Source organism: Macrobrachium rosenbergii, chromosome 13 (assembly GCF_040412425.1).
Source record: "Macrobrachium rosenbergii isolate ZJJX-2024 chromosome 13, ASM4041242v1, whole genome shotgun sequence".
NCBI classification, from domain to species: Eukaryota; Metazoa; Arthropoda; class Malacostraca; order Decapoda; family Palaemonidae; genus Macrobrachium; species Macrobrachium rosenbergii.
The window spans coordinates 62,363,121-62,378,218 of record NC_089753.1 but is presented as its reverse complement, the minus strand read 5'-3'; the positions used below and the strand labels follow the sequence as shown (position 1 = coordinate 62,378,218).

Below are 15,098 nucleotides of genomic sequence, written 5' to 3'. Positions count from 1 at the left end.
TAGAAAGGAAAATAAATTAAGCTTATGCCATTATATAGATTTTGCATTTTTGTTTAGAAATGTAAATTATCTGCTTGCTTATAACTGATAACTTTAGAAGAGGGTATTTCAGCTACCTGCAAATGTCACGTTGTATATTTATGCAACCCCGAAAACAATAATAATGCTAACCAAGGGTGTTACATCAATTGGAATTGATTACTACGAAAGAAATAATTCTGTTTGGTAATTTTTTTTACATACTGTTGATTTAATGCTGTCAGCACCAGTTATATAGTTTCGTTGCTCTTGTTGGGCATAAAATATGGGAGTAGCCTGGAGAACAGTTGAAGGTGTAATAAATTCCGATAAATGTGAATCTACTGCAAAATTTGCAATGGTCCGACGAGCGAAAAATCGTCTTTAACGGATGCACTTAATTTCCAATATGAGAGTACAATAATTTAAAAAAGTATGTTTTGTTTTCTTTGCTGTGTTCAAGTAAACGATTCAAACTATCATGTTCTTCTGATACAAGTTGTTACATCTTTCTGCCCTAATTTGAGTAGCCTGTAAATGTCAGGCCGGTGCCTAATAGAAAACATTATATTATCACTACAGCCTAAGTATCCACTTTACCTCCATTTTAAATGTTATTCCGAATTCAGTTTCATTTTCCATGGTTACTCTCGGCATTTCAATAGGACATACACCCCTTGGATTGAGGAATTGTTTTTAAGCACTGGACACTAATAATGTCCACATTACTTTATTGGACACTAGAAAATAATGTGATGCTCACGTCAAAGGACTTATCGAGGAGTTGACGTCCGTTATCTTTGGGAACAATCTGTAAATGATTCGGTGGATGTTATAAAACAAAATTTCAATGTCGTGTAGATTTTCTGTATACTATAAATACATACTTAATTAAAGCTAAGTCCACACACACACACACATATATATATATATATATATATATATATATATATATATATATATATATATATATATATATATATATATATATATATATTGTCAAGGATATATTCCTCCCTCATGTAGATGCCCGTGTATCATTAATTTTGAAATGCGCTTCGCAATTCACTTGACTGTCGGGCCGGGAAACTTGGCGGGCGACAGACGGAAGCAAGCATAGTTTGAACTAGATCAGAGCTGTTAGTACCAGTGTATAGCAGTGTAGGAAACACCCCCCCCCATTGCCTGATCCTGGGAAACAATAGGCTCCCGCTCTCAACCCCCTTTTCACCCCCATCACGTGATAGGGGAGCATTTAGGTATGGGGAAGGTTAATAGGTATAGTGGGAGTAGCCGCGAGGTAGGACCTTAACCTCTAAGTAATTAATATTTAAGGATGATTTTCCTCTGCCCTTTTTGCTGGTTCTCTTGGCATATTTGCAGGGATGTCGGACTAACGATGAAGCCCCTACAAGACACCTTTGGTTTTGAAAAGCATAACTAGTCTCACCTTCATTCTCGATGGACGCTCCGCCATTTCCTTCGCTATCTGGTTAAAACTATCGCCGAGAAATAGCTGTTGTCGAGTGTTGGCGCCGCAATTATCCGACAAGGTTTGTACCTCACAAATAGTCAGTAAACCAGCCCTTCCCCCTTTTACTTAAACTCCTTAAAATTCCATTTCTTTAAACTTTAATTCCTTCCTCCACAAAGCCATCTTCCTTTGTTACGAGTCCTGCCTGCCTCCCATATCTCGTCATTAATGTCCCTTGAATTTCAGTAGAGATAACGTGCTAATTATCCATTTATCCCTCTCCCTGTGCAACTTAAGGGCAAATTTAGGCTAAGCAATACCAGTGTTAAATTTACTCTTTGTGTGAGTGCGATCACGTGTTCATTGTTAAAAGCCCACACAGTTACGATTCCCATATTGTGCCTATGTGATTTCATCAAAATTATCTGCTGGGCTACGTAGTGGTTAATATTTAACATGTGAAAAGGTAACATTTATAAGGGAATTCAATTTCCCTCAGTGTATGCCGCCGTCTAATCTAGAACCTCTCTTACAGGAGAGACCAACCAATCCGTGTGCTCTGTGCCTAATAATTTTGACTGCCTTTCAAGCCCAAAATATTCCTGGATGCAGTCCGATCCTTGAAATCTGTTGTGGCTTCGCCAACAGTTTATATGAATTATTTTCCCCATCCTGGAGTTCAGTCTGTTGCAGCATCTGACTGAGACTATTCAGTGTAATCGGCGCATGACTAAGCCATTTTTATTGTGACTGGAATAATTGTATTGCACATTGGGCCCCCTTATTAATCAGCTTGCTTGTTTCCAATCATTGCATTATTGTTCTATGTGTCCAGTTGATGAGTCTGCCCATTGGCTACTATGTCATTTTGTTTGTCTCCTTGTTTGATTGTTAAAGTCTCTGTAAATAAACCCCTGTAAATTTGTAAAAGAATTCTAATTCCAAATGGCGACCTTCCTCCTTTAATTGTAAATCCAGGAAAATCTAAGGTAAGTTTCCAATAACTTTTCCTTTGTTCATAATCTGGGTGCTATTGCCCCCTTTGCAGTCACCAGCTTTAAAATTGTTCAATTCTTCCCCAACCAAGACTCTCAGTTTATGACAATATATATATATATATATATATATATATATATATATATATATATATATATATATATATATATATATATATATATATATATATATATATATATATATATATATATATATATATATATATATATATATATATATATATATATATATATATATATATATATATATATATATATATATATATATAAAAGGATGTGAATATAAATCTGGTACTTAAACCTCTATCCAACTTTATAAATTTTTTCTCATAGGAGCTGTTACACTGTACACGATGTGGTGAAAAAGTGATCATACGGACAAGTGGACTGTATGCTTAACATTGTTACTTGGTCAAACACTGCTAAAAGCCTTACATAACAACAACACCACGCTCCCTTAGCGGTTTCTAAATTACGGGGAGAGATCTCTCAGCCTAATTAATGATTAACAAGGACGACACACTAATACTCTTCATAAATAGTATACAATTAAGTACCTCCTCTTACTGAGCAGTCCTTATACACATGAACTCAGATCATAGGTTAATGTGAGATACGACGAGAGTTGCACGCTCCCCCCACCCCCACCTCCTCTCCTCTCTCTCTCTCTCTCTCTCTCTCTCTCTCTCTCTCTCTCTCTCTCTCTCTCAAAATCTTACGAGTACTCACGGGTTGATTTTCAGGCCTTACAGGACTCGATAATGTTACCTCGTTTCTACAAGTCACTTGGGTAACTTCAAAGTATGAACACAATACAAAGATTATCTTAACAAATTATATTCACTATTCACTAAACTTGGAACGCAGGAAAAATTAAATAAAATGGAGGGATATTGAAATGCACTTGCTGAATTTAAACTTTGAATTCATTTATCAACTAAAGCTTAAACATAAATGGGTAATTATATAAAGAAAAATGAAAATGAATTGCTGAAAGAGAATTACAATTCAGTGACATTCAAACGAACCAAAGTTATGAGGTTCACAGAATAAGGGTAATCACCCTCTCTTAAGCACACACCACAACGCGACTCAAAAGTTTAACCAAGAAGCTGTTCGTTCCGTTCTGCATTCAGGTTTTATTGAGGAAAAGAGACAAGTTAAACAACTAATGTGAATACAGAACTGATTTACAAAGTTCATATTAACAAAAAACTTTAAGATAATTCTGAAGTTCGTTATCAAAAATAAACTGAAAACAAAACCCTCAAAATTCCCACATATTTGTTAAATGTAGCAAATTAACTGGTGGTGTGTTACAATACAGTTTTGGATGATGTCATGCCAATAATAATAATAATAATAATAATAATAATAATAATAATAATAATAATAATAATAATAATAATAATAATAACATCCTTTATTTCAACTCACAGCCATATACATGGAATATACAACGTAGAGACAATGCAATACACACAATCTAGATACACGAGATAACATGATAAAAATGATAACCGGTAATATGCACACAGTTGCAGAAGAAGCAGAAAAGGTAGTATTCATAATAATGGCAATGACAGTAATAGTGTTGATAACGATACTAAAAAATGTTTTAAAAAATATAACAAATAAGAAAACAGATTGCATGCAATTTATTTCCAGCTAGGGACCTTAGCTGGTTACAGAAATCAGGTCTAAATACGAAAAGTTATAAAAGCAAACTCAATAATAATAATAATAATAATAATAATAATAATAATAATAATAATAATAACAGATTCTGCAGACGACACTCAATAATTGCAAAAATAGAGGTTAAGTACACACACAGCAACTCAGGCTACCCCTATGTGAAAGAAGATAACATCATTTATGGAACAGACGACCCATTATCCCATCTTTCCCACATTTTAGATCGTCTTCTTGCCCCACTGCTTAGGATGCTTTGTACAGTATAAGCAAATTGCTGTTGTTTTTCAGTCGGGTGATCAGATTGGACATTGTTCGCCTAACAATGACTTTTAAATTATCCAAGCTGTTTTTTTATGGAGGAGTGGTGGGGAGGTGTGTTGGTGAGGCGTTTCATAATATTGTGAACAACAGTGATATGTCTCATGGCCTTTTGGGTAAAGTTCGTCTAATGGGAGCACACATACATGCTGTGGCAGTACGAGCGAAGAGCAGCAGTTTCATGTCTCGATGACAAAAGGCAAACCTCCTTGCAGTCATGTTACCTATTGCACATAGTTTATGACGCCTCTGTTCTATGTCTGCCGTATCTTTTAGGTCGTCCATGATGAGATGGCCCAAAAGCCGAAACCCATGCCAAATTCCAGACGATGACTTCGGAGGAAAATTTGTAGTTCTGCAATATGCTTAAGCGATCTCAGGAGCAGCAACATGCATTGGGTCTTGGTTTCGTTGCACAGGATATCAAATTCCTATCCATATCTGTGGCAAGTATCGATTAGTCACTGGGGACCTTGCACTGATGGAGAAATTAGAACCATATCGTCAGATTAACAGAGGCTGTTTATTTTATTTTATTTTATTTTATCTATTTATTTTTTTTTTTTTTTTTTGATAGTTCATCCGATTTGGAGTAAGTTAAGTTTGACATTCAGGGCATCTGTGTAAGTATTAAACAGGTATGGAGAGAGAAAGCCCCCTTGCTAGAGCCTGTTGAGGGAGCCAAAGTTGTAGAATAATACATTACCCTATTTGACACAGAATTAAATATAGAGATGTGCCTCTTTTGTGCAGTTTAAGGAAGAACCCCAGGTTGTTTACTCTATCAAATGCTTTTCTCACATCTACAAAACAGGAAAACTGGAGAGGCTGATGATAGGTAACAGTTCAAAATTCTTTCAGGATGTAGATGCAGGCGTCAGTTGAGTGCAGAAAGGGGAGAAGTCTCACTGGCAAGTCACTCTTCACCCCCAGGTGGAGTTTACCTGACTCTGATAGGGCAGGGGGACATGCCTGAGTCTCATGTCTAAAAAATTCTTCCAAATTGCCATCTTGTGTTTGGCAGGCTCTTGACCTCAAACAAAGGTATCTTGTTGTGGTGAATGGTTTCATTAATTGACTTGGTTCTGTCTTGAGACACCCCCTGGTGAATGCATCAAACTGCTCCTGACCATTTTGTTTGAAAGCGCAAATGGTCTCCACTACTAATGCATCTGGAATTTCTTTGGTGTCAAGGACAAGTAAGAATTGGCTGTCCTCTTCAAAGGGGTTTCCCAATTCCTCAATGACCCTCATGAGTGAGCATATGTTTTTCATAAAAGACTTTGTACATTTGGAGTTTGCTCATGATGCTTTGCATCCTGCTTTTTTTTTTTGGGGGGGTGCTGAACCTTACTTTCAAATTCATCAATCAGTCTGGCAGCTTCATGTCCAAATATAATATAACGCTGCATGGCACTTGGATTCTCTGTGAGGCCAATGGCTCCTCCATCACCTTTGATGTGAGTATTGATTGGCTCATGTGCTTGATCAATGGCAATTGCAGAGAAAGCTCACTTAGTCTTCTGTGCTGTAAAGTGGTCAGCACTGAATTCTTTGTAGACCTCTGGGTGTTTCTGTGGAGCCATTTCTCTCAGGTGCACAGGTATCCAACATGCATAGTTTGCATGGTCTAAGGCACAGAACCACGTAACAAGTTCTGTTAGAGCATTGAGATACATTTTGAAGTTTGCCTCTCTCAGGGACTGCACATAGGTGGAATGCAGAGTTCAAGTGCCAGTGTTGTTGCCCAGCATTGGAACTGTGGAGAACTTTTACCTCTCTTCTCACACCAGTCTTCAAGATTCAAAGGAACTGTACCTTCCTCTGAATAGGCAAGACAATAGCTTTCAAAGGCATGGTGTTGCAGAATGTACAAGGCAGCAGCTGTGAACTGGTGTGCTCTTCTTGTGTGCATAACATGTGCCGATTGAAGGAAGGGGTCTGCTGTTCCTGTTGATGCTACATCTGCTTGTTCTAGAGCTTGTGTCCAAACACTTCCTTGCAGTCAGTCACCTGCTGTTTTCAAAGCTGCCATTTCAATATGCAGCCCACCGAACATCACAACAAACTGATCTTCTCCATACTTCTGTGGCCACTTCCATTGTATTTGTTTTGCCAGAGCATACAGTGGCTGGTCAAATGTCAGAACTGGAATCTGACCAGGATTGAGATGTTCCACATCCATGGAGTGCTTTTTCATTGCCATAGTTTGAGCACTCTCTTGGAACAGAGGTAGTAGACCAGTTGAGGTGATGATGTGAGTCCTTGGCTGTTGATGCTTGCATGATATGCTGCCCATGATGTATCTTACCATGTCTTCCCTGCTTCATCTTCAAGAGTACGTCTCACTGTCCCAAGACCTTTGTACTGCTTGTCAGTATATTTCTCAATGCCCCTCTCTTCAGTGAAGTTAATGAGGTCAATGGTACAGAGGCTTCTTTGACATCAGATGCAACTGGTAGTACTTCTGTGTAGAAGTTTGGCACCTGGAGGACAAACAACCTGCTCCACGTGGAAGTGTTGGCATACACTATGGCACATTTCTGCTGACAGTTGCAGGACACGCCCAGGAGATACTGAGGCCTAGGTTGAAGAGTCGCTCCACCAGATCTTTCTTGCAAGTTTGCACATATAGCAAAATGCCAATGTAAATGGGAAGAGGAGTTTCTTGTGCGATGCTATGCCTGATGGATGACCGTTCTTGGAAATTTCCAGATGAGGTTTTGGAAGAGGTTTCTTGGGATTTGTGAAACTGTACTTGCTTGCAGTTTTCATTTGTGCTTAACTGCATTGAAATTCAAAAGCTGTGCAATGGACAGTATTCCTGGTGATGTTGATGTGTAGCTTTGATCCTTGATGCTGGGTCCTTCAAGGACCATGTTGACAAAAGCCCACAATATGTTTAGCACAGACTTCTCCTGACATCTCGTTTTGAATGGGTCATCATACAGTCTCCCATCATCAAACATGTGGTGAAGAACAATCTGTGCAGCATGTGCCAGAAGCATAGGATCACTGTCACTGTCCCAGTCATAAGCTTTCCTTAGTGCTGGCCCAATGTCCTCGTCAAATGCTAGTAGAACATCACGTCTCTAGGTGTATGACTGTATTTCTGGAATCTTAGCCAGTAGATACTCCTTCAACCTTGTTGCGTTTACTTTTTTTTTCAAGAACAACCCCTAGTTGTTCAAATCTCAACTTGTAGTGGATTCAAAACAGAATGGGAAAATTGCCCTTCCTAGATGTACTGATCATCTGATCATAAGAGAACAGAACAGATATGCTTTCACAGTATATAGGAAACTATATATATATATATATATATATATATATATATATATATATATATATATATATATATATATATATATATATATATAAATATATATATATATATATATATATATATATATATATATATATATATATATATATATATATATATATATATATATATATATATATATATGAAATTTTTTTATCACACCGTGATTTATATACATTCACAAAGCTACAAATGTTGTTTAATATCAAATTCACGCTATCTAGGGAAAATTCCCGATGGGAAATGATCACCGAAGGGATATTTATAAGTGATAAATGGATCAGTACTGCCGGGTGTCGATCCCACAACACAGTTTCCTTCCAACAACTCCAGTCGATGGTCTACCCACCGAACTATCTTCCATTTCTCACTCATAAATTCCCCTTCGGTGATCATTCCCCATCGGGAATATTCCTGAAGTAGCGTGAATTTGATATTAAACAACATTTGTAGCTTCACGAATATATATATATATATATATATATATATATATATATATATATATATATATATATATATATATATATATATATATATATATATATATATATATATATATATATATATATATATATATATTTATATATATATATATATATATATATATATACATGTATATATATATATATATATATATATATATATATATATATATATATATATATATATATATATATATATATATATATATATATATATATATATATATATATATATATATATATATATATATATATATATATATATATATATATATATATATATATATATATATATATATATATATATATATATATATATATATATATATATATGTATATATATATATATATATATATATATATATATATATATATATATATATATATATATATATATATATATATATATATATATATATATATATATATATATGTATATATATATATATATATATATATATATATATATATATATATATATATATATATATATATATATATATATATATACATATATATATATAAATATATATACATATATATATATATATATATATATATATATATATATATATATATATATATATATATATATATATATATATATATATATATATATAAACAGAAGTTGTTACCAAAGCAGTGGTGTACAGCATATCTCAGGACAGGGTGACAAGGAGACAGTCGGTCTTCTATAGGTGGTATTTATTTGCCAGACGAGTTTCATAACAAGTGTTATATATATATATATATATATATATATATATATATATATATATATATATATATATATATATATATATATATATATATATATATATATATATATATATATATATATCTTCTTTTTCTTTTAACGTGCTTTTATTCCCATTTTTGTATGGGGTTGCTAGTCGATGCCTTCTTTTGAAGGACTTTTTGATTTGGCTTTGGGGTAGACCTGTGGTCTCGATCGGCTGCCCTGCCTGACATCGCTTAGACCCCGACATTATGTTTCATGTATCATACCAGACCCAACGCCCTTTCTTCCCAGCAGCGAAGTTATTGCTGGGTATGGCGAAAGGTTCGAGACGTGTGATATGTTTGTTATGTTTTTAGAAGGTGTTGTAGTGGCTTTGTTTTGTGTGTGTATTCAGTCTGTAACATCCATTTGCTTTTAAGCAAACCTATCCGTTGATTACATATATAATCCCGGGATGTCTACACGGATAGCAAAGTGTCTGCCTCTCTGATCAGCCGGCTTGCGGGATTGAACCAGCGCCACAGACCTCTGCGAAGTCCGAAGCTGCTGCTGTAACAACTGAGCCATCGAGGCTCTATATATATATATATATATATATATATATATATATATATATATATATATATATATATATATATATATATATATATATATATATATATATATATATAGTTTATTTTAACTACAATGACATGTCAATTCCTCAATTGCTTCACATGTTTTGAATACGCTTTTCACCAGAATTCTGACATGCAAGTGAAAAAAACATATACATGTACAGTGATCATTAGTATACAATAATATGTGTCTTAATGTTAATCCGAATAAAAGATGACCTTTTATTTTGGTCAGAGTCGTCGTTGTAGAATTATATTTTTTTTATTGCTGTGCAGCATGCACTTTGTTTTAAATTGAATGATAAAACATTCATTTAAGCAATTTCATTCTCGAAAATAAGAAGCGCATTTTGAGAATATATGCAGGGAAAAAATCGAAAGCCATTTCGCTTTACTTCTTCGAGGATAGAAATTAATATATTGTTTTAAGTTCTTCCACTGTACTGGCATCTAGTCCTAAGATTTTCGATGCACAAGATTTTTAGTTTTCTTTTAAAAAAAACTATTGAGAAGGCTATTTGTCTGTCCATCCGCACTTTTTCTGTCCGCCCTCAAATCTTAAAACTATTGAGGCTAGGGGGCTGTAAATTGCTATGTTGACCATCCACCCTTCAATCATCAAACATACCAAATTGCAGCCCCCTAGCCTCAGTAGTTCTTATTTTATGGAAGGTTAAAGTTAGCCATGATCGTGCGTCTGGCACCGCTATAGGTGCCAACAACACATGCCACCACCGGGCCGTGGCTGAAAATTTCACTGGCCGCGGCTGAGAGTTTAATGAGCCGTGGCTGAGTTTCATGCGCTGTAGAGAAAACTCGATTGCGCCAAAGAAATTTCGAGGCATTACTTGTTTTATCTGCATTTCCTTTTCATTTAGTGATATTTCGCAGAATCCTTTGTATGTTCAAATCATTGGAACTCTTGAATTCCAGCAGTGTGACTTTTCCTGTTGGAAACGAGAATGATAATCTTATGCTCTGATACAGACGTAACTCTTTGTTACACGAGTTTTCAAGGTCTAAAACCTCATCATCATGCTGAAAAACTGACAAGGATGAGAATCAATGAAATTACAACAAAATTAATTTTCTTACTAATACCCTAGGTAAAAAGCTAACAAAGCATAAAAAGAATAGCGCATATAAACCAAAAATGAATCGCAAATTTACGAAAATAATAAACAAAGAAACAAATGCAAACATAAAAAGATGAAATGTAAACAAACTACCACACACAAAGTAAGATGTCTAACGATCCATTTGTGTACCTACTATGAAATTACACGAAAGCTAGTTGAATAACGGGCGAGTTGTTCTTCAGTTCTGGTTTCATTCTCTTAATAACCAGTGACTGAAATAAGAAGATCCAGTCTATTTGAATCAAAAGACAGTACTTTAAAATACAAGTCAGTGAAAGAATGGTATTTTGCCATACTGAGTCAGATGTGTAATAAATATAAGGAGCTCCCTGCGTTCATCCGTTACCGCCCAGAATCAAGTAATATCCCTCGGACATTCGTAGCAATATCTACATGTCTTATATAGATGGCTGAAAAGGGTGGTTTAGAAGGAGGGAAGCTAGTTCTAACAGAAAGACCTGTGTTACAAAATTCTGTGTCTGAGCCAGTGGGAAACAGAGAGGTCTTTCTGATAAAACTAGGTTTCCTCTTTCTAAACCACCCTTATCAGCCAGGTATAGAAGACATATAGATATTAAGTATGAATGTCCGAGGGATACTTACTTGTTTCTGGGCGGCAACGGGTGAACACAGGGAGCTCCTTATATTTATTGCACATCTGACTCAATATTAGGATAATTCGGAGACAAACAAGGGAAAATCTGTGGCTCAGGGCCTTCTTCATGTGAGGGAAAATTATTTAACTCAAGGGTTCTCTTAACTAATTACACGAGTATTTACATAACAAACAGAGATCAGAAGAATGGCGAATTACTGGGTAGGGAATAATAAGGGCCTGCTAAATGAATGAATCCTACACAGAATAAATATTCTATGTCAGTGATGTCTTCATAACAGGGAATATTGCAGTGGGGGTAGAAGGGGGACTGCACATAGATAGAGCCGAGGGATTCCACAGTCGAGGTCTATCTGCAATATATATGGAAGACGGTTACTTGCAAGAATAATAAGACACTCAATGGGAACTGAGGAATCGCACAGATGGTGCCAAATAACTCAGTTCACCAGTAAATGCATAATTACGTTAACACCGAATGCTCCAATGCAAATTACTGAAGGTGATCGCACAATGGAAAGTAAATGAAAAGTCAGACAGAGAAATAACAGGAATCATAACTGATTAAAACACCTTATTCCGGTATATTATCTTCGTCAAGCTGACGGTGTCCTCGTTCGATAGGGTGCTGGCGATGAAGGAGGAAGTTAAAATGCCACTATAAAGGTATACTGGTTCAAACCTCGGGGTTGAACATGTGGAAAATTTGAGGGTCAGGCAAGGTTATGGACATCTGTCCTGGGTGGTGTTCTGAGCGCTTCTCTCCCTCGGTTTCCATTGCATTGTCTATAAATAACCTTCGGAGATTATGTGGTGGCGTCTGGCTAGGTGGTGCAAAGGTCAATCTTTGTCATGTTTTCTATATAGGCTGCACAGCATCAGTTAACCCTCGTGGAGGGTTCAGAATAGGGCGGGGCACCAACTTTCTCTTTTTTGGCTCCTCCCTTGGCCTGCTTGACACCGAGAAGGTACTTTCTTCACCTGGAACAAGGCCTTAGGCGGTCATTTTGAACAGAGAGAAGGGTTAGACTTAAACATTTTGGGGAATGAAGGAGAGAGTTTATGAAGGGGTGAGTGGAAACCCACAGTTCTAATAATTAAAACAATTGAAATTAATTTTATTTCTTTCTCCGCTACATTACAGATGTAAAAACGGACACAGGTGGCTTCTTGGAGAGAGGCTCCATTCATTGCAATATATACATATGTTTCTATAAATGCATGTCACTATGTGACAATGTAGTGTTCAGCTCATTCCAGCGCATAGGTGAACGCCTGATGATCAGCATGGAATGCCCGCATGAAAGTCACCTTTAGATACAGCCATATCAGCAACATGTGGCTGGAAGGGCTCATCAGCATTTTGTCTCGAGAGTTCTAGAAGTTTTGTCTGGTTAGAACTTGAATATGAGTGTGTCGTGAAGAAGGGGTTTGTGCATTTGTCTATAATGAAAAGTGGCTTGTAGGGTAAGTGTTGAGAGCTTTTCTGAAAAGCCTTACATTCGTTTTGGAGGAACCAAATGAGAAGGACTCTGGGACCTGGTTCCTTGCTGTAAGAGTGAGTGTTTGAGATAAACAGTAAATTCACATTTTAGTGGCTTATCATTTCTTTCAATATTTATTTCTAAATAGGGTAATGGGGTTAATGTGAACTGAGTTGGTGTTAATAACAATAAGAGATGATTTCTCTCTCTACAGATGTTAAGTGGATAGTCATGCATCGTCATGCAAAGTCATGCTCTTGCACAGGCATGGGTAGACAAGTGCAGACACACCAACAAGTGAACAAGGCCACTATGGGATATGGCCACTTAAGTGAACTAATGACAAAAAGACATAATTAGAATGGGGACTGAACAGAAGAATTCCACTTATAGTTCTTGTGACTGATAACATGTTTGGGAAGATATTCCTTTACGTTTTTCTTTCCATTTCACTGTTAAATTTATTTACCATTTTAACCTATCTTATGTTAGATTTGTAGAATAAACTATTTTTGTAAACCAGGTTTGATTTATACACATTAGATGTATGGTCTAGTATTCCTGAGAGAGAGAGAGAGAGAGAGAGAGATCTCTTGCCCACATCTACCAATGCATGTAATGTGCACAGACACGCACACGCACACACACACACACACACACACACACACACACACACACACACACACACACACACACATATATATATATATATATATATATATATATATATATATATATATATATATATATATATATATATATATATATATATATATATATATTACTAAGGACCCCATTCAAACTGGATGGTATCTAATGGAGTTTTTATTCAAAAGTTACAAGCTTTCTTGGACAAACAGTCCACATTATATCAAGTATCCGTACAAATGAGCAAACGCATAGTCCGGCTGTATTTATATCTGTGTGCTGGGTACTTTTAAATCCTATAATCGCCTAGCTCTTCCTGTGTGACTTCCACCCTCTCTTGACCTTGGTCTTTCTCTGATCCCTGGTTCCAGATGTCCGTTTTCCGTGCGTTCTCTTGCGTTTTTCTTCGTTTCCTTGCTGCTGGAGCATACGATTTTTCTAGATATGCTGTCTTCAAAGCCGTTTCGGTGTTCCCTGCCATCGTGTTGTTGGCGCAAGTTCTGAAGGCGTTCTCTACAACCAGTCTAGATGTTTTGTTGGTGTTCCTGTACAGAAAACTCATATTTTCCCAGTCTATTCAGTGATCATTTTCCCAACAGTGTTTGGCAACTGCCGACGTCTGATTATAATGCCTTATGTTCTGCAGATGTTGTTTGCTTCGCTCTTTACATGATTTGCCAGTTTCGCCATAGTACCCTTCTTCACAGTCTAGACACGCTGCCATATAAACCCCCTCTAATCTCTTCCCCTCTACCGACTTTTTGTTTCTAACTATTTTATTCCTAATGGTGTTTTGTAGCTGCCTATCAATTTGAAATTATTTAGCTTCCTGTTGATGGGTGCAATAGAGTTGTTGTCCGGAACTGTAATTATTTTCTTTCCTACCAAATGTTCCTTTTCAATCCTTTCCCTCTCCCCAAAATAGTTTTTCATTGCTTTGATATGTGCCTCCCCACAATACTTAGGTAGCCTAATCTCCTAAAACTCTCCCTCAGGTAATCCAACTCTTCGTCTAAAAATTCGGGACTGCAAATCCTATAAGCCCTGATGGCCAACCTGTCATTAATCCTATTTTTATTTCTTTCCTATGACTGGAGAACCTATGTATGTATGAATTGGTGTGTCTTCTTCCTATATACCTTGAATTTTAAATTCTCCCCTACCCTCTTGACCAGGACATCCAAGAAAAGGAATTTCTCCTTCCTTCTCTTCTTCTAATGTGAACTTGATGTGTTCATTTAGTTTATTTATGTTTTCTAGAAACTTGTGTAGATCTTCCCTTTCTCCCTTGTAAATGATCAAAGATGTCATCCACCTATCTTACCCATTTTACGATATTTAAGTTCCAGAGCTATTTCACTTTGCCCCCTCTTCCTTTTCAAACCATTCCATAAAGATATTGGCTAGAATTGGTGAAAGACTTGAACCATGGCCACGCCATTTTTTTGTATATAATGGTTTCGCCCCACTTGAAAACATTAACGCTGAGGGCCGCTGTTAGCAGTTTTTATTAAAACGTCA

At 36.1% G+C, this 15,098-nt stretch overlaps 1 protein-coding gene across 1 annotated transcript; it reads right to left on the bottom strand.

The window, feature by feature from the left end:
- Positions 1-7,295: 7,295 nt before the first annotated feature.
- On the bottom strand, positions 7,296-11,487 carry LOC136844833 (uncharacterized). Its single transcript, XM_067114069.1, has 2 exons — positions 11,433-11,487; positions 7,296-7,597 (listed from the first exon to the last, which is right to left on the bottom strand). The coding sequence occupies exons 1-2, from the start codon at positions 11,485-11,487 to the stop codon at positions 7,296-7,298; spliced, it is 357 nt and encodes a 118-aa protein (XP_066970170.1).
- Between the last annotated feature and the right edge of the window lie 3,611 nt (positions 11,488-15,098).